The sequence below is a fragment of the Lycium barbarum genome, chromosome 6 (genome assembly GCF_019175385.1).
Source record: "Lycium barbarum isolate Lr01 chromosome 6, ASM1917538v2, whole genome shotgun sequence".
NCBI lineage: Eukaryota > Viridiplantae > Streptophyta > Magnoliopsida > Solanales > Solanaceae > Lycium > Lycium barbarum.
Window position 1 is genome coordinate 87,652,297 of NC_083342.1, and position 20,273 is coordinate 87,672,569.

Consider the following 20,273-nt stretch of genomic DNA (forward strand, 5'->3'; position numbering starts at 1 on the left):
TAAATTGTTTGTCTTCACTATGTAATATATGTTCTCCGTTACTAAAATTACACTTTATAATACTATGATCTTTTAATGCTTTATATTTCTTTTCTGGGTATATTCTTAAGTCTAAATATTCTAGATTCTTTAGTGTATCTATTTTATCAAAAAAAAATTATTATCCTAAAGGAATTCTTATTTTACAAATTTTCTTTTGATATTCTATATTGTCTGTAAGTCGGTTTATGAGCCTGTTTGGATGAGCTTATGCCTATAAGCTGCAAACAACTTATAAGCTAAAAAAATAAGTTGGGGTAGTCTAACTTATTTTTTTTGGCTTATAAGCTGCTTTAGATAAGCTAAGTCAAATGGGCCCAATTATTTTTTTGAGCTTATTTTAAGCACAAAATGACTTTAAGCTAGCCAGCCAAACACTCAAAAAAGCTGAAAACAGCTTATAAGCAACTTATCAGCCAATCCAAACAGGATCTATATCTTCTCTTATGCCTTGTAATTCCCAAGTTATAGCCGAAATAGTATCTTCGTTAATTTGGCTTTGTAACAGTCTATTTTCTATTAGGGATGACAAAGTTTCTGTATTTATTATTTCTAAATATGAACTTAGGGCTTTTTCGACTTTTCTATATTCTCTTCTTTTCTCTATATCTCTATATAAATACCAATGGTTTATAGTTATTTGTCTAACAAAGGGTAGTGTTCTCATAAAAATAACTAATATGGCTTAAATCGTTCCTGGGTCTGCTTTTGAGAGTATTTCCTAGATCTTATATGTCCTAATAATTTATATTCTAAACCTGATATTATATCTATAAATTCTTGTAATCTTAACTGCTTCTCTTTAGTATTACTTTGTCTGATATATTCCTAATATAGTTTTTCTAGCTCTTGTTTTACCTCTAAATAATTATCTTGCATTACCCTAAGGGGAAATTTTTTACTTTTGCTCTAGATGTCTAATACGATCTTCAGCTCTAACTATCTCGTCGTTGATGAAAAATATTTTCCAATTAAGATTATTTCTTAAATTTAGTATTGTTATATTATTATGTAAGTCTCGGCGGTGGACTATGTCTATGTATCTACTGTATTCAGTTAAAAACTTTCTTGTTTGTCTAAGATTTGTAAGTCTTTTTTGGGTGAAATATATCATACGACAATTATAACTTATATATTGAGTAAAACTATATTGTCTCATATAATCTTGTCTATAAACAGGTATAGCAGTTCGTCTTTTTGTCTAGCAGAAAATGGTCTTCTCATAAAATGTTGTCTAAAATATAGGTTTAAGATATAGGTTTAGGTCCAAAAATCTTCTTGCTCTGATATCAAAGTGATAGGGGGGTTATATCTTTTGTTTTGATAGAAATATTTTTCTAATACCAGGTTTTATTAGTCTTATTCCTCTATTTCCAATTACTTCTACTACATCTTCTATTAGTCATCTTTCCTAGAAATCCTACGCATATTAATAAATTATTACCGTCACACATCTCTTCATATCCCTTGGTCTGTATTCCTATTTTTATGTGCTTTCCAAATTCTGCTAAGTTCATTATAAAATCTGGGCTAATATAAAAGATTCCTCCATTATTTGTCATGTTTACTTCCGTTAGTCCTATTATTTATTTTTTTATGTCTGATCATCTATCTGGCTTTGGCTGATTCTCCTAAAATCGTTTCTAAATATTTATACATTGTGTCTGCGTCTGTGTCATTATATGTTTTTATATAGTCTGCTACTACTATTCCTTTCCAAAGATCTATTACTGAATTCCATCTTTATGGATCATGTGCTGCTATATTTAATATTTTACCTTTATTACCTCCTTCTTGAAGAATAATAGGTTCTTCTATAGGCATTCTTTTCCCTGATGGTTTGACATTGTCTAAGGGTTCTCCTGTTGTTCTAAAAAACTCTTCTTCTTGGTACATTTCCTGTACTAGTATCTACAGTGTATTGTTCTCCAACAATTGTTCTTTAGAATGGACTAGAACTAGATGCGCTAGATTCCATTAATTCTTTTTGACTTATTATCGAGTCTATCTCTATTTTGTCATCACTATATTGCATATCTTCTAATATTTTATCGAATTCGTCTGATTTCTTTTGGTATAATTTAAAATGACTTATGGTTTCTTCTATTGTTAGTTCTCCTAACTTATACCCTTTGCATCTGAAAAGCATATTTTTGTTTTCTTTTTGGAGTCTTTTTACTTCTTCTATAGCTATGTCTACTGCAAACTCGTCTTGTATTAGTTCTATATTCATAAAATTTGATTCTGTAATTTCATTTTTGTCTAAAGTACTTTCTTCTTCTATGTCTTTTTGTGGCGTATAGATGTCTCTCCCCTAGAATTAGTGTACATTAGGTGAGATTCTTGCTGTAGAATCTTTTTTCTATTAAAATCTTCTACATTCCATTCCATCCCTGCATATTCTTCAGGATTTATTTTTATGGGTTTTATTAGTCTTATTCCTCTATTTCCCATTACTTCTACTACATTGGTATCAAAGTGATAGGGGGGTTATATCTTTTGTTTTGATAGAAATATAAATATGCCTAGCAATATTGTGTTTTGATAGAAATATAACTATGGCTAGCAATATTGTGTGGATTTTTTGCTAATATTTTAAACAATCCTACTCGGTACTCTCTCACCCCTTGATTCCTCTTATCATGTAGGTGTATTTCTTATTTTCTGCCTATTCTCCCGATTTTTATGTTTTTTTTAAACTCTGTTCAGTTATGAATTTTATTACACTATTCATCTCTTTCTCTTAATCTTGGTTCTTAATATCCCTCTTCTTTAACCACACCGCGGTTGCCACGACCTTTCAAACACCTAGGAATTTACAGGTTAATCCATCGAGTATATTAAGAAATTAAGAGAATAACCATATACTCAGTGGTGGAGGCAGGATTTCCATTCAGGGAGTTCAAAAAATAAAATAAGCACGCTAGTGTTGGCAAATGAGCGGGTCGGATCAGAGTTCAATATTCATCATCCAGGAAAAAGGCATCCCTGTTCCACTTTCTTAAAGGAAAAAGGTTTCTCCACATATTTCTTTAAATCAAAGAAATCCCTTCACAAGATAATATATTATAAGTTAGAACTCTTTGGAGAAGAATAAGTCAACTAAACTTGATATCATTAAATCATCAAGAATATCAAGTGCAATGATGAGTCGTCCTACTTAGAAACAGCACAAGGATTCTCAACAGAAACTTAAAACAAGTAATAGTAGTGATGTATTTGATCCCAGAGAAACTTCAATTGAAGTTCAATTTGATATAAGGAACAACAAATGACTAGAACACGGTTCAAAATGCACAGATGAAAAAAAGAGATCTAATCCTGCAAAATTTCACATCTCTCTCAAGATTTATATAGAAGTATAGGGTATCAATTTATAGTAATTAATTCCTCCAACACAACACAACAAAACAGAGCACCATAGTAGGTTTTTTCACCGATGAAAAAAAGAGATCTAATCCTGCAAAACTCACTGCACAACACAGCAGAGCACCATAATAGGTTTTTTCACCGCTATATAAGTTGTTCATATTTGTAGACAGATATACACAGAGAACCTGGATTAGATCAGTCATACTCAGTAAGGGTAAACCATCACAATAAAAGAATTAATAGCTTCACAAGTCACAATAAAATGCCACAATAAATGCTAATAAACTAAGAAAAAGCTAATAAAGTAAGAGGTTTCCATTAACAAAGACAACTTGAACATGCCATATTACAAAAGCAAAAGCTTGGGAGCTTTTGAAGCAAAAACAAAGAAACTAAGTTAGACTACACGAGAACCGTGGAGTTTTACAATTGTACTCTACGAGGTTTCATAGCTTGAAATGTCTTAATAATAGCATCATTAGAAACATTATCAAATACATCTTTTTCTAGATAAGGCACCAAACAACCGCTAAAACATTCATCACTCATTTGACTCCGCAAGTCATTCTTGATAAATTTCATTGCCGAAAAAGCTCTTTCAACGGATGCAGTGGCAACTGGCAGAAGAAAAGCAAGTTTCACTAAGAGGAATACAAGAGGATAATTTGAATGCTTCTCTGTTTGAACTAATCTTTTCGAAAGATCACAAAGTCCTTTTAGATTTAAGAACCTTTCATCAACATCACGAACGTCAATAATGTAACTTGCAAGTTGATTCTCAAGAGTGCCCATATTGAATTCATTAAAGTCATCAGGATATAATTTAGCCATTTTCATTATTTTTCTGATGTCAAAACTTGAAAATGAATCAATTGGACTCAAACAAGCAATTCCAAGAAGCAAATCAGTCGTCGCTTCGCCAAAACGATCTTTAAGTTCTTGAAGTTGCCAATCAATAATATTGCAAAACACTTCAACATGATAATGATGTGAGACTTTATTGTCACCAAGTCTCCGTCGTGATCTTAAAGAGCTAACATATGGATCCTCAAAGTTAGGTATCAAAATTTCGTGCTTGATACAAAACAAAGATACCTTAGCAATAAGAGAATTCCATCCATCATCTCTATACACTTGCAACCTTCTTTTTGCTACTTCAACAAGTAGCATGGCATTTGCCAAATCTTGCTCCTTTTTTTGTAAGCATTTATTAAGCTCATTTGTGATTCCTAAAACATCACTCATCAAATGCAACATGAACTCAACCTCATAGGTTTAACAAGCTTCGAGATATCCCATTGCCTTGGCTCTTTCATCCAATAGTCGTGCATCAAGAACAAGTGATTCAAGAACATTAAGAATAGAGCCAAACATAAGAATAAAATTGTTAAAAGATTTAAAATGAGATCCCCAACGAGTATCACAAGCTCTTGAAAGACCAAGTTCTTGATTCAAGCCCCTAACAGTTGTGAGCTCACCCAAATCTAATGCCTCTTGAATTGTTTCTTTTTGAGAATCTCGAAATTCATCCATACGCTTAAAAGAAGATCCCAATACATTCAAAATATTTGAAACCAATACTACAAGTTTTCCCACTTGAATACATTTTTTTGAGACCGCAACAAGAGTTAGTTGAAGTTGATGAGCAAAACAATGAATGGAATGGGCCGATCTACTTTCTTGCCTAATCAACATTTTAAGGCCATTGATCTCACCTTGCATATTGCTTGCCCCGTCGTAACATTGTGCACACACATGTGATAGACTCAAGGAATGTTGAGCAAGCAAATTAACAATTGCCCTCTTTAGAGATAAAACACTAGTATCTTGAACATGAACAATGTCAAGAAGTCGCTCCATCACAAATCCATTTCTATCAATATATCGTAAGACAATAGCCATTTGCTCCTTGCATGACACATCAAAAGACTCATCAACTAGTAAGGAAAAGTAGTCACCATTTAATTCCTCAAGAATAGCTTTAATTGTTTCTATCTTACAAGCACTCACAATATCTTTCTGGATCATTGGAGAGGTCATTTGATCATTTTGAGGAGCATGTTCTAGTACATAATCACGAATTTTATCACACTTTTTCGCATACCATGAGAGAATTTGAAGAAAATTACCCTTACTAAGTGATGATTTAGATTCATCATGACCTCGAAATGCCAGTCCTTGAGTTATAAGAAGTCTTACTACATCAATTGAAGCACTTAAGCGAACCCAATATGCATGCTTAAATTGATCAAATTTCATTCCAAGTGCAAATTGAATAGACTGTTGTAGCCGCAATAAATCTTTACATTTATTTTTTGACTGGTTATGTGGGCTGTTCGGTAGACCAATTTGGTTTCCAAGACTCTTCTTTTTCTTCCAACTCTTAAACCCAATAGTTGAAAATACTTCACCTCCACCTTGATTAGTTTTATGGCCTTTAAATAGATAACAATACAAACAATAGACTGCATCTTTGCTAACACTATACTCCAACCAATCATGATATACATCATGAAACCATTCAGAATTAAAACGGCGCATTGATCCAGAAATATTCGTTTGAGGATACTCATGTTGTAGCAACCGAGGTTGACAAGGACCATTCTGAAGGTATGCTCTTCTAATAACATCACGATGATTTGGATGATAGTCCAAGATTGGAGTTCTTTCACCCGGATCATACTTTAACGAACTCAAATCAAATTCTTGAGAAGAATGTAATGGTACTTCTAAATGGTTAGCATTTGCTTCTTGGTTAGGTTGACTATGAGACTCCAAAGTTGATTTTGATACTTTGGTAAAATACTTCTTCACTGAACGTTGAGATTGAATCTTAAAGTAAGAATTCTGTTAGAATTTAAAAGAATTAAACAGGCATGTAGACAAGTTCAGCAAAATACTTAAGCTCCATGTTTGCCAATAATAAATATATGTATCCGATTGTTAGATTGGTTAAAGCACATCAATGGACAAAAACAGTTCTATCAAAGTTGTATTCCCTATTTTAAACCTCCTTCCCAAAAACAAAAAAAAAAGGAGAAAATGTTTATTTTTTTCTTTCATTCCTAGAACTGAGTCGCTGATAGAAGAGAATATAGATAACCTATTTACCTATTTTTCTTCATAAATACCTTATAAAGTTATACCTAATACAACAGCAATCAGCAAATATATAAAATTTTGGAAAAAAATAGAAAAAGAAAGGAACAGGGCGCAACTTACCGAGGAAGCCATGAGCAGAGACCACCGATGATAAGCGGAGGGCGACGGCGACCAGTGGCAGAGGGAGGCGAGCAGAGCAGAAAAAAAAAAGCGTAGAGAGAAGGAAATTGGGGAAATTGAGTATAAGAGAGGGAAAACTAAAAGTAGAGAGGGTTTTGTTTATTATTTGACTTTGAAATTGGGGATTTAATTCAAATCAGATCTGCCCCCTTCTCAAACGACATCATTCCATTTAGTTAAAAAGAATTAAAAACCTAAAACTAAAAAGGTGAGAACAAGTTGGCAGCGGAGGCTCGAACCCGCGCACTCTACAGAGATCTGAACCCCCTTCCCGCTGAACCAAGTCTATATTAGTGCTGAGGAGGTTCAACGTTAAGTACATATACAGAAAATAAAATTTTGACTCTATATAAACAGTGAAATTTTTCGACCGAGGATGAACCCCCCCGGCTCTATGTAGATCTGCCCCTGCATATACTAAGAGTAATAGATTCATAATAATAAGTAAGTAATTACTCAAACATTATCAACATAATATTTTAATTAAACATAGAATAATTTACATAGTAGGGAGATTAGTACAGAAAACATAAATAAAAACTTACATGACTTGAAGATGGAGAGAGGTTTCCCTTTCGGGGAACCCGAAAACTACTTCACACTAATAGAAAATTACTTGAAGGCTTAATACTATTTTACAAGGAAGTTATATTACAAAAGGTTTTACTGGAAAAATGAGTTGGGGCATTGTGAAAGGGAAGAGGAATATGGAGAAGTTTTTTCAGAGAAGTGTCAGAAGTTCTCTTTTTCTCGATGATTTGCTTCTCCACAAACGCTGCTATTTATAGGAGTCTGGCGGACTTCAACTGCGGACTTCAAATTTGTGAAGAATCTTTTGAGTTCGGTCGGGTGCTCTTGGGGCCTCATCGTCACGTGAAACTTTTCAAAAGATACTTTATAATTTTGTTTGTTTGCTGAGCTGTCCCATTACTTTATTAAAGCTACTTTAATAAAGTCTGGTCTTCTTTTTCTGAGATGTCCTTGTCAGATTTCCACCAAAAGTCTTCCTTTTCTATTGTCATTGTCTTGTCTGCTTTTTTCTTTCTGAAAGATGATGCCACTAAAGTCTTCAAATGTCATTGTCTTTGGCTTCTTTTTCCTTTCATTTTCCTTTCTGAAATGTCTTTCTATCTTTGTTCTCTGTATCATCGTTTTTTTTTTATTTTGTCTTCTTGCTAGGCTTATTGTTTTCAACCAATGTCATCAACCGTCTCTTTTTACTTAGGTTCTATTATTTTCTCCATTAACTGATCTAAGTGTCTAGATTGTGTAGAGCAATTGAATCAAAAATGATGCCTGAGTCTACATCATTTGGATCTTGAGAGTCTTGAAATGCACTATCCTGGAAATTAATATCATCTCCTTCGAAATCTGAACTATGGACTGGTGACATCCCTTGACTTGGAGATAATTATGGACTAGGATTTTTAACTATATGTTTATCTTGTTCTTTTGTCTGGAATTTTTTTTCTAGTGTCTCTTTTACTATATTTTCTATTTTTTCATCCTTTTTCTTTTTTGCAAGTATGCTTTTCTTTGTACGAGTTTCTCCTTGCGCAAGTGTCTTTGGTAGTCTCCGTCTTGTTTGGAGAGATGAACATCCCTCATCTTCACTTTTTGACAAAGTGACAGCCATCAACGGATTTGATGAATCTTTATCGGCTACCGTTTGAACCGGACTAGCTGTATCCTTACCCGATACAGTGGGTCTGACTGCATTCATTGGGGAATGCACACCCGTCTCATCCATTTTTATCGGAGATGGAGAGCTATGCGATTGCACTAACTCCAACGTAACTGCTTGTAGTCTTTGTTCTAATGTGTTCACTAGATCCAAGAGTTTCATTTTTTCTTGAACAAATGTCTCTTTCTGCTGGTTTAATCTCTTGACCACTTTAGTCATAGTAGAACAGTGATCACAAGAAATTACCTTGTCTGTGTCTTTTTGTACGTTGTACTGAGGGATTTTGTCTGGGTTTTGTCTAAGAGCTGGAGAAATATAGTAATTTGGACCCAACATTCCTCTAGCATAGTCTAACACCTCAGTAAAATCATTAAATCCTTTAAAAAGAGGTGTTCTTATGTCTTTAATAGAGTCTACAACTTCTAGCCAAGTTTGAAAAACACCATTAGTTTTACCATGCACTACAACATAAAATTTAAAATTTTTGTCTAAATTTCTATCTGTAAAATACTGACAAAGAGAATTTATAGTAGCTACAAAATTTTTAGCATCCTTTCTATTATGCGAGATCCATAGATTATCTACTAAGCATCTTTGTTGTCTGTCTATTACATATTCTGACAATACTTTAAAAGTCCAATTTGATGGCGGAAAAACTACTAGATTATTGGCTTCGAATTGTATTCTTTCCATAGTATTTCTCTCTAGTAAAGATGTAGGTCTAAAATGAAAGTTACCTAATACTGTCTGTCTGTATGTGTCTTCGGTTGAGGCTATGCCTTTCCCGTTGTCTGCTGTCTGAGAACTGGAAGGTCTCATGCTGTTCAAATAGAAAACCAGTTAGCAGTAATCTTTAGTCTACTTAATTGGTCTGCTAAATTATTATCTTTTCCTTTTATATGTTCAAATTTTAAATTATAAATTGAAATGGTATCTAAGAAATTTAGCCATCATCTTATACTACTATTTTTATCATTTATCTTTTGATAGAATTTAACTATGGCTTCGCAGTCTGTTCTAACTAGTATTTCTGGTTTATTTAGGATATATAGTCTTAAACTATTTAATCCATATATTACAGCTAAAATCTCTGCATCTATACTACTCATATTTCCTTTTTCTTTATACTTACCACTTTGATAAGCACATATCTTTTCTTTATTTTTATTACTATATTTATTGGGTTTTGCTTTTAGTACTGCTCCCCATCCTTCAAAACTACCGTCTGTTTCTATAATTAAATAGTCTGTTTCTTGAGGCATGTTTAAATAGGGAATGTTTTTTATTTTTTCTTTTATTTTTTGTACTAATTTAATGTCTTCAGTAGTAAAGTGTTTTTGACCATTAGATCGAGTCTTTGAATACAATGGTCCTGCTATTTTTCCTAAAATCTTTTATAAAATTTCTAGCATAAATGACTATTCCTAAAAAGTTTTGTAATTCTTTAACATTGTCTAACTTATCTGGCATTTCTAAAGCTTTTTTGGCTATATGAGGTTGTAACTTTATTTTACCCTCTCCTAGTACTACTCCTAAAAAGTTTATATAATTTTTACATAATTCCATTTTTTTCTTACTAATTATTATTCCATTTTCTATAAATAGTCTAAATACCGTTTGTCGGTGTCCTAAGTGTTGCTTAACATCTCTGCTAAATACTAGTATATCATCTACATATACTAATACAAAGGTTTGTATTCTCCAAATATACTCTCCATTTTTCTTTGAAAAATTAGCGGAGTTGTCTTTAAGCCAAATATCATTACTAACCATTCGAAATGTACTTCAGGACAGGTGAATGCAGTCCATTCTATACTTTCTTCATGCATTCGTATCTGCCAATATCCTGATTTACAATCAAATTTACTAAATATTTTCTTTCCTTGTATTCTATTTATTAATTCTGTTTTGTCTGGTAACTTATATCCATCTGTCCTAGTATTATCATTATGTCTTTTATAGTTTATTACCATTCTCGCTTTTCCTCTTACTATTTCGCTATGATTTCTTACCATAAATGCTGCAGATATATGTTTAGAAGTAGATCTCCGTATTACTCCTAAATTCAATAGTTCTTTTATTTGTACTTTAAAATCTTCTACATCTTGATTTGTTGCTTCAATCGAAGCTGCTTTAATTATATAGTCTCGATTTATTATATCTAATTTACATACAATCCTATTATTTTTCCAATGTTTTAATGGTTTTTCTCCTATAATTTCTATTTCATCTAGTATTTTTATTATATTATCTAGGTCTTTTTGATTCTTTATTACTCCTATTCTTTCTATTCCTGTTTAAAAATTATATAACTCTGTTTCTATATCTATTAAAGTATAATAATTTTCTAACGAATCCTCTTCTCCTAGAATTTCTTCTTCTTTTAGAGTTAAATTTTTTATTTCTGGCTTATCTTTACAACATGTATTATTTTCTTGACACTCTTTACAACAACTATCTTCTTTCTTTTGCAGGTTGATTCGGTCTGTGGTAGGGATCTTCTTACGAAGGATTCTAGTTTCAATCTTAAGAACTTGTACTGGTGTATGAGTAATATTTTTTTAGAAAATTACTCCATCTCTTGTAATCATACAACTGCCATTATTATGTAACATAAAGTCTAATCCTATGACAAAATCTACATTTATATTAAGGTCTCTTACCCATATCTTGTCCATTTTATAGCTTGGTTTATAAAATTCTGAACATGTATTTATAAAGCTAATGTAGGGGGGAGGGCGACTAGGCCTGACGAGATTCCTAGAGAATTTTGGAAGAGTATAGGTAGAGCAGGATTGGAGTAGCTGATTGGGTTGTTTATGTCATTTTTAAGACGGCGAAGATGCCAGAAGAATGGAGCTTGAGTACAATGATTCCTTTATATAAGAACAAGGGTGACATTTAAAATTGCAACAATTATAGAGGTATCAAGCTCCTAAGCCACACTATGAAAGTGTGGGAAAGGGTGGTGGAGATGAGGGTGAGGAGAGACGTGTCTATCGCAGGGAATCAGTTCAGATTCATGCCGGGGCGCTCAACTACAAAAGCTATTCATCCTGTGAGGAGACTAGTGAAGAGTATAGGGAGAGGAAGGACTTACACATGGTATTCATCGATTTAGAAAAGGCTTATGACGAAGTGCCAAGGGAGGTTCTATGGAGATGCTTGGAGACTAAAGGGGTACCTGTGGCGTACATTAGGGCGATTAAGGACATGTATGATGGAGCCAAGACCAAGGTAAGGACAGTGTGAGGGGACTCAGAAAACTTTCCATTTATGATGGGGTTGCACTAGGGATCAGCTCTTAGCCCATTTTTATTTGCTTTGGTGATGGACGGACTGACACGGCAAATTCAAGGTGAGGTGCCATGGTGTATGTTATTCGTAGATAACAAAGTCTTGATTGACGAGACTCGTAGTGGAGTTAATGTTAAGCTGGAGGGTAGGAGACAAACTCTGGAGTCTAAAGGGTTCAAGTTGAGTCGGACCAAGACAGAGTACTTAGAGTGAAAGTTTAGTGACATACCACATGAGGATGACGTGAAAGTGACGCTTGGTACCCAGGCCATCCCAAAGAAAGGAAGTTTCAAGTATCTCGGTCTATTTTACAAGGAAATGGGGATATTGACGATGATGTCGCACACCATATTGGCAAATAGTGGATGTAATAGAGGCTCTCTTCAGCAGTGTTGTGTGATAAAAAAGTGCCAGCAAAACTTAAAGGCAAGTTCAACAAAGTGGTGGTTCGGGCGGAGTGTTGGCCAGTCAAGAACTCTCATGTTCAGAAGATGAAAGTTGCAGAAATGAGAATGCTGCAATGGATGTGTGGGCATAATAGGAGAGATAGGATTAGGAATGAAGATATCCGGGACAAGTTGGGAGTGGTCTCAGTGAAGGACAAGATGCGGGAAGCGAGGCTGCGATGGTTTGGGGATGTGAAGAGGAGAGACACTGATGCTCCAGTGCGGAGGTGTGAGAGGTTGACTATGGACAATTTCAGGAGAGGTAGAGGTAGGCCGAAGAAGTATTGGAGAGAGGTGATTAGACAGGACATGGCACAGTTCCAGCTTATTGAGGACATGACCTTAGATAGGAGGTTGTGGAGGACGCAGATTAGGGTAGAAGACTAGTTAGTAGTCCTGCTTACCCTTTTTGACTAGTAGTCGTAGTTTTTCCCCATAGTTTCTTGTCCTTTATTTTATTTTAAATCTATTGTTTCTTGTACTTCGATTTTTTATTCATCTGTGGTAGCTACGACTCATTTTTTTCAGTCTGCTGTACCATGATTTTTCGCTTTCATTATTTCATTCCCTTACTACTTTGATTTGCTTTTTCTTATGTAACCTTTTTTGCCATGCTTTCTGTTGAGTCGAGGGTCTTTCGGAAACAACCTCCCTACCTTCCGAGGTAGGGGAAAGGTCTGCGCACACTTTACCCTCCCCAGACCCCACATTGTGGGATTTCACTGGGTATGTTGTTGTTGTTGTTATTAATTGTAATCACTTAAAAGAGGGAGAATGTCGTGAAAATGGGTCAATTGGATATTTTACCATTTGAGTGTAAAAAAATAAAGATTTTATATGTTATTTTGAGATCCATTATGTATAAAAATAAATGTCTAGCTTGTTAAAAAAACATAAAAATAAAAATAAATTTGTAAAGGGCTATAAAACTAATTCACCCGAGAATATCACGGAAATTATATGACCAATGTTAAATGATACTCAGATAAATTCTCTTTCTAAAAATAAATAAATAATTAAAGAAAGAATTTAAAATTTTATCTCAATCACATGATTATGTCGAAGAAAATTATTCGTACCTAGTGATTCAAAGAATTTGAAATTTTATGTCAATCACATGGCTATGCGGAAGAAAACTATTCGCACATACTGATTTTGGTAAATGTCTTCTCAAGAAATTATTTTCTGTTTTACAAATAAAGGAAAAAGGTATGTTGCAGAACTAACTTTTCTTTATGTTTTCTCCACTCCAATTTTTTTAAAACATTATTAACACTTTTACGTCTCACAATTATCACCTAATTCCACAACCATCATAATTATAGCCATCAACCTTTGTTTCAGTTGAAACATAACGTAGATATTAATTATCCTCCATATACAGTTATATTGTTTCAGTAAATGTAGTCTATTTCACAAAACAGATTCTACGTTGTACGTGGTCCATTTGTAGATGTTAACATGTGATCAGTTTGAGGAAACAATGAGAACTACTAATAAAATTCCTGAAATTAATCAATATACTAATTACTAAAGTTGTCCTGCTCATTATGATATAACATCATTAATTTTTTTGAGATGCAAATCACATTCCATACCACAAATAGAGTTCTTAAATATATCATTAAATTAAATTCGCATACAATAGGAAAGAGAAGACATATTTGTACCTGAATAATAGGAAGCAATGAAGAGTTTAAATCATCACGCAAGTCCTGAAAAAGTTTCTTCAATTTGCTTTTATAAGATTTTGCTTCTTCCAAAGTTAACGTATCTCTTTCCCCTTGATACCAAAGAATTGCTCGAATTGTTCCACTACCTCGCACTGCCATTGCAGCCCTTTTAATCATGTCGTTCTAAAGCCTTGCAAAAAGTATAACCATAATATTCAGGAATTATGGAGTTAGTGAGTTCAGAATGAACCTAATTCTATTATATGTATTCAGTTTAGTGTGTTTATATGTGTGTATATATATATATATTCAAATCGAGATTGATGGATTTAATTGAAGTTGCAGAATTCGCTCTAGAGTTGGCTTTGTTGTATCCAAAAAGATACGTTAAAGCGAGATAAGACGTGTACCTAAAACCCTGTGACCATTTATTGATGCTCATTCCTCCAGCCACACAAGGGACTAACCCTATTACCCCGAATTCGGGGTCTTTCTCCGAGACAACTTTGGCAAACACCATGGTTGGTCCTATCCCACATGTCTTGTTCAAGTCAATGTCCTCATGAATAGGCTCTTGAGCTACTTCCCATATTGAGTTTCCGTTCAGCCGGAGGATCGTCGGATTCCGGTAACATTCTGGGGGCACATAGCCATCCCAAACTTTGTCAACAACCCCTCCTCGTCCAGCCATATTGCTTTGTCCGGCTAGTATGAATATTTGTTTGTTGTGCTTAGTTTCGAATATTGTACAATTCATCATCCATAAGATGTATGCAAGAAGCATGAAAAGTATAAGCAAAAAGTTAATCTCTCATATCTAACTTTTGATACCATCATTTAAAATTGATGAGGATACAAGACTCAAAAATGTTACTATAAAAAAAGGAAAAAGAGAAACCAAAACAGTGGATTTATTTATTTTTTCCGTGGAAACTGATTAAAATGGGGATTGAAAATTAAAGGAGCGGCCTTTTTTTCCTAGTACTAGGTGTAGACAATAAAATTCGCGTCGAGAAAATAATAATCAAGGCAGGAAAATATCGCAACAATCGTATTATTTGATTTCAGAATATGAGTGTTACAATCTCTATGATTCCTCTGATTCGTCCTTTCAATAATAAATTTAAGGGCTTTTGAGCTTGAGCTTGATCTTGAACTGAGGTATTTGATCTTGACTTGTACTTGAATTCAAGGGCCTTTGAGCTTGATCTTGAATCTGGTGGTCTTGATCTTGAACTTGTACTTGGATTCAAGGCTTGAAGCTTGATCTTGAATCTTCGTCTGGATCTCTAGAACTTTCTAAAGAAATACATTAATGCTTTTAGCTTGTAGAGAAATCTGCGGCGTTTGATCCACGAGCTCTCTCTGGCTTCTTGTTAGAATTTCTGTCCCCTTTTCTGAATTATGAGACCCCTATTTATAGTTGTAGGAGGGACGAGTTGTGATAAAGACAGGCTTCTTTCGACCGATCATATTTAAGCTGACATGTCAATATTTGATTGTCCGGAACATGTCACTTGTACACGTGGCGCATCTTCATTGGCCTTTGATTTTTTTTTTTATTTTGCGCCGTAGGTGGCGTCTCCCTTGTATTGATAAAGACATAGAGTACAGCAAAGAGGCAAGGGGAGCTTAGCTACCACCCTTCCTGGGGTTAAACGGGGTTACAAAAATTTCCCCATTACCCGAAAAGTTGCAACAAAAGGAATCATATGTCCCTTCCCATAAGAACAAAGACAAAAGAGATGAAAGAGGCATATGTAGCAAAAGAATAAGCACTATATAGAAGAAATCCTTAGCGGCTTCTAAATTGTATCTTAACATGCTTGCGCCTGAACGATGGCATTTGGATTAAATCAAATCTGAAGGGGCCCAGGGCCTCTTTTGGGAGGTTATTACAGTTGTAGACGATCATATCCTGTCCCCTTGTGCTCACTTTAGCCATGGCATCCGCTACTTGATTCCCTTCCCTAAAACAGTGTTGTGCCACCACATTTATCTGAGAAATAATCTTTCTAGTCTCCTCAATAATATGGCGCAGTTACCGAGGGACAGCACAGGCATAATTCAGCATATCTACGACAAACTTGGAGTCACACTCTAAAATGACATTTTGCAAACCATTCTCCTTGCACCACCGAAGCCCAAAGAGGGCAGCCTTTGCCTCAGCGTAGTTGTGGCTGCCCATATCTAAACTTTTTGCAAAAGCCATATACATATGGCCAGTGAAATCCCTGATAAATCCACCTGCCCCTGTGTGACCATCGCTTTGCTTACTTCCATCCGTATTCAATTTTACCCAATTCAGTTCGGGCCTTTCCCATTTAATAATGGTACATTTGAACTCATCTCGAGAGTTCATGAAAGTATTGCAAATCTCTGGCCAACTAGAGTCCCAGTTGATGTTCAAGTCATATTTACCCAGGATCCATTTGAGATGAAAGAGAATTTGATAGACAATTCTGGAAACATACATCTTTTTCTCACCGAATTTAGCGGCACACCTAGACTTCCACAACTCCCAGCTAATGATCATTGGTAAGACTGTTAGAATTTCCTTATGGACTGAACTAGAATGCTTAGCGCTCCAGCATTTCAACAACATAGCAATAATAGAAACATCCTCCCAAATGATCCCGAGAGGAGCCCCAAAAAATTTCCAAACTTTAGTAGCACAGTCCCCATTTACAAACGCATGTAGCATAGTCTCTCTTTGTGGCATAAAACAACAATGACATCTAGAAACAAGAGAAATGTTGAATCGCAATAAAATGTCATCGAAAGGCAACTTTCTTTTGAGAGCTCTCCATATTAGGAAGGACATTTTAAAGGGGACAAATTTATGCCAAAGCTTAGCAAGGGTGTCCATGTTATTTCTGGACTGCCTCAACATGTTCCAAGCAGATTTAGTAGAGAACTTACCTGACTCTGACGGCATCCAAATAGCAAGATCTGGAACATCATGATCACCAACCTCAATGGAATTAATGAGTTCAAAAATATATTCAGGAAGTTGGTGAAGCTCAGGAAAGGCCCATTCTCCATCGACTCTGGCATCTTTCACTAGTAACTTTAAATTTGCCCCTGCTGTCTCGATCATAAGAGCTAACGCCCCTTGACCGGTCCAGTTGTCCCACCATAAACTAATATCTCCCCTATTAATCCTCCAGAGGGTATTTTTTTCAGCTTCCACTTTTATCTCCATGAGTTTCTTCCAATAATGAGACTGCCCAGATTGATATTTTCTCTCCATTGGCCTTTGATTTGACTAGGCATGCCGCATCATTTTGACACGTGGCATGATGCTAGAGGCTTCTTTATTTGACTTGGTGTGCCACGCCATTTGACATGTGGCACCAAAGTGGGCCTCTAGGAAGATGACATCTTGGGCTCAGCAATGTGGGCTCATTATTTATAGCCAAAATTAATGGACTAGCCCAACGAAATTGGATCATTAATCAAATTCATATTTACTGGACTTAAGTAATTAAGTCAATCATATTATCCCATAATATTTATTTGGACTAATATATTTTGAATTTAATATAATCCAAATTTCTTGCGGATTTAAATTTAATAAAATATCATTGTCCACAAATTAATGCCCCCACTTCAAAACTTGTCGCGACCTATTAGAGGCGAGGCTTGAACTAAATGTAATGCCTTTTTCGAAATTTGAAATTTAATCACTACAACTTGGGTAGGACCAAATATATTTGCTAACAAAGGACTTTGACTGTCTTAGATAGCAATATGAAAGAGAACAATTAATTAATTGTTGCTTCTTGAATCTTGATGCTTAGGGCAGAACTGGTACATCAAGTAAGCTTGTCCCCTCTTCACTGCCGCTTAACTTCTCTATAAGCATCTCTTTGATACCCATAAGGTCTCACAAGCTGCAAAAAGAAGCCTAAATTACAGTTTGATATTCATCCCGACTCGGCGAGAGAGACACTTGGTGCATCTTGAATAGAGAACAAGAGATGGTGCTCCCTGAGATTGGCCCCATTGTTGAAGATTTGCTGATCTAATTTATGAGAGAAAAGATGAAGGGCAGATTTGGTCCCACTGGGCGTGCCAGAATTTGTTTGCAACAAATTTTAATATGTATGGAAAATAAATTGCAACCACAAATATAAAGAGATTTTATTTATCAAGATTGTGAGTACAAATCTGTATATTCTCTTGATTCTTCTCTCCTAAATATTCTCCGTAATTCGAGGGTCGTTAGTAGCGTATTTCTCGAACATAGGATGATTTGGATTTGAATATGTGGACTTTCTTGAGATGTATTTGATCTGCATGAAAGGATATTGTGGATCTTCTTGAAGTATTTGGTTGTCAAGAAATATCTGGCCACATATTGACCTATTTTTGAATACCCATGAGTTTATGGGATATTTTGAGATCCTTTTCTTAGGGAATATGTGTCCCTTTATATAGGCGTGAGCTAGGGTTTAGGGTGTAGTAACCTCCAAGAAACCCTAACAAATATTGGGCTCAAGTTGTAGAGTCCCACAAAATTTCGATGTCTACAAATGCCCCCTACTTCAAGGTTTGTTGGTGTGTAGGCTTGCCGAAACTCAAAGACGAAGCTTGAAGTATTTGTGACAACTTTCTTTTTTTTCGTGTCACTTTTGAGACGCCATCGTAATGTCCACTTCTTTTACAAAGTGTAGTTTAAAAAATGACATGGAGGAATCTGATTTGAACCATTAAATCAAATAGTAAATGGGTACTCCATTGAACTATTTTTCCTTCTTTACTTTGTAAAAGGATCTTCCACGAGTTTCCTTTGCCGAATATTGGGATACCAAATTGTACACTGAATAATAACATTCAATGCAATTCATGCTCTTCCACGTGGAACTAAGTTGTAGTCACCCTCATATTTTGAGAATCTTGGCTTACAGACGTGCAATTTTATTTTTTATCAGAAGAAGAAATCTTTTTCGTCCCTTATTTGATTTAAGGGAAATTCTTCACTTCCGCTTAACTTCTCTATAAGCAACTCTTTGATACCCATAAGGTCTCACAAGCTGCAAAAAGAAGCCTAAATTACAGTTTGATATTCATCCCGACTCGACGAGAGAGACACTTGGTGCATCTTGAATAGAGAACAAGAGATGTTGCTCCCTGAGATTGCCCCCATTGTTGAAGATTTGCTGATCTAATTTATGAGAGAAGAGATGAAGGGCAGATTTGGTCCCACTGGGCGTGCCAGAATTTGTTTGCAACAAATTTTAATATATATGGAAAATAAATTGCAACCACAAATATAAAGAGATTTTATTTATCAAGATTGTGAGTACAAATCTGTATATTCTCTTGATTCTTCTCTCCTAAATATTCTCCATAATTCGAGGGCCGTTAGTAGCGTATTTCTCGAACGTAGGATGATTTGGATTTGAATATGTGGACTTTCTTGGGATGTATTTGATCTCCATGAAAGGATATTGTGGATCTTCTTGAAGTATTTGGTTGTCAAGAAATATCCGGCCACATATTGACCTCTTCTTGAATACCCATGAGTTTATAGGATATCTGAGATCCCTTTCTTAGGGAATATGTGTCTCTTTATATAGGCGTAAGCTAGGGTTTAGGGTGAAGTAGCCTCCAAAAAACCCTAACAAATATTGGGCTCAAGTTGTAGAGTCCCACAAAATTTCGATGTCTACACTAGGATTTAACAAGAATTGTTTAGTTGCAAGAGGCCTAAGAAAGACACAATTTTTATTTCAATCTCCAAAAGGAATCGGAAAGCAGGCATAAAGCATTGTGGTTACTAAAGCTAATTGTCTTTCCAATTCGGAAACATCTATGAAAACAATTTCTAAAACAGAAGGAATTTAAAAGGCTTTAAAAGGTAATACAAAATAATAGCATGTAAGCAATAAAAAAGAAAGAAGATTAAAGAATATCCATCAGAGTGATTTTTTGTCCTCAAAATACATTATTGTAGTAGATTCTTGTAACGAAGTGGGAAAATATACTAATAAAGTAAATATATGATTTTAAATCTAGTTCTGCTCTTTGAAATATAAATTCACAGGAGAACTATTTTTGTACGTGTGAAAAAGACCGATAAGGAAAGACGGTACTCCCATTTGCTTCTGTTTTAATTACCTATCGCATCACGATATTTAACTTCCTCCCCTTTTTTTTTTTTTTTTCTCGAAACGAAGAACTAGTATAAAGTGTTTTATTCCTCCCGCCAACTTATTATCGTTTAAGGATTCAAGCAATTCTTTTTTGGACTACAATTTTCTCATTTTTTAAAAATATTTTAAATCATTAGTTGGATTGACTCGTAGTACTTTCTGTGTAATTTTAAAATATATAATTTTATTTTTGAAATATTTGAAATATCTATATAGAATTCATAATTTTTAATCCTTGTACTCCGAACCCCTTCACATAAATTGGAATACACGAAGTAACATCTGATGTATGAAAGATATGTAGGAAATTCATATATAG

At 34.7% G+C, this 20,273-nt stretch overlaps 1 protein-coding gene across 1 annotated transcript in view; it reads right to left on the reverse strand.

The window, feature by feature from the left end:
* Positions 1 to 14,484, reverse strand: part of LOC132644158 (probable carbohydrate esterase At4g34215) — a 29,728-nt gene extending 15,244 nt beyond the window's left edge. Inside the window, exons 1-2 of the mRNA XM_060360736.1 lie at positions 14,269 to 14,484; positions 13,791 to 13,976 (exon numbers count right to left, since the gene is read on the reverse strand). Of these exons, the coding sequence (XP_060216719.1) occupies positions 13,791 to 13,976; positions 14,269 to 14,484 (402 nt within the window). The remainder of the gene's footprint in view (positions 1 to 13,790; positions 13,977 to 14,268) is intronic.
* Positions 14,485 to 20,273: the final 5,789 nt, after the last annotated feature.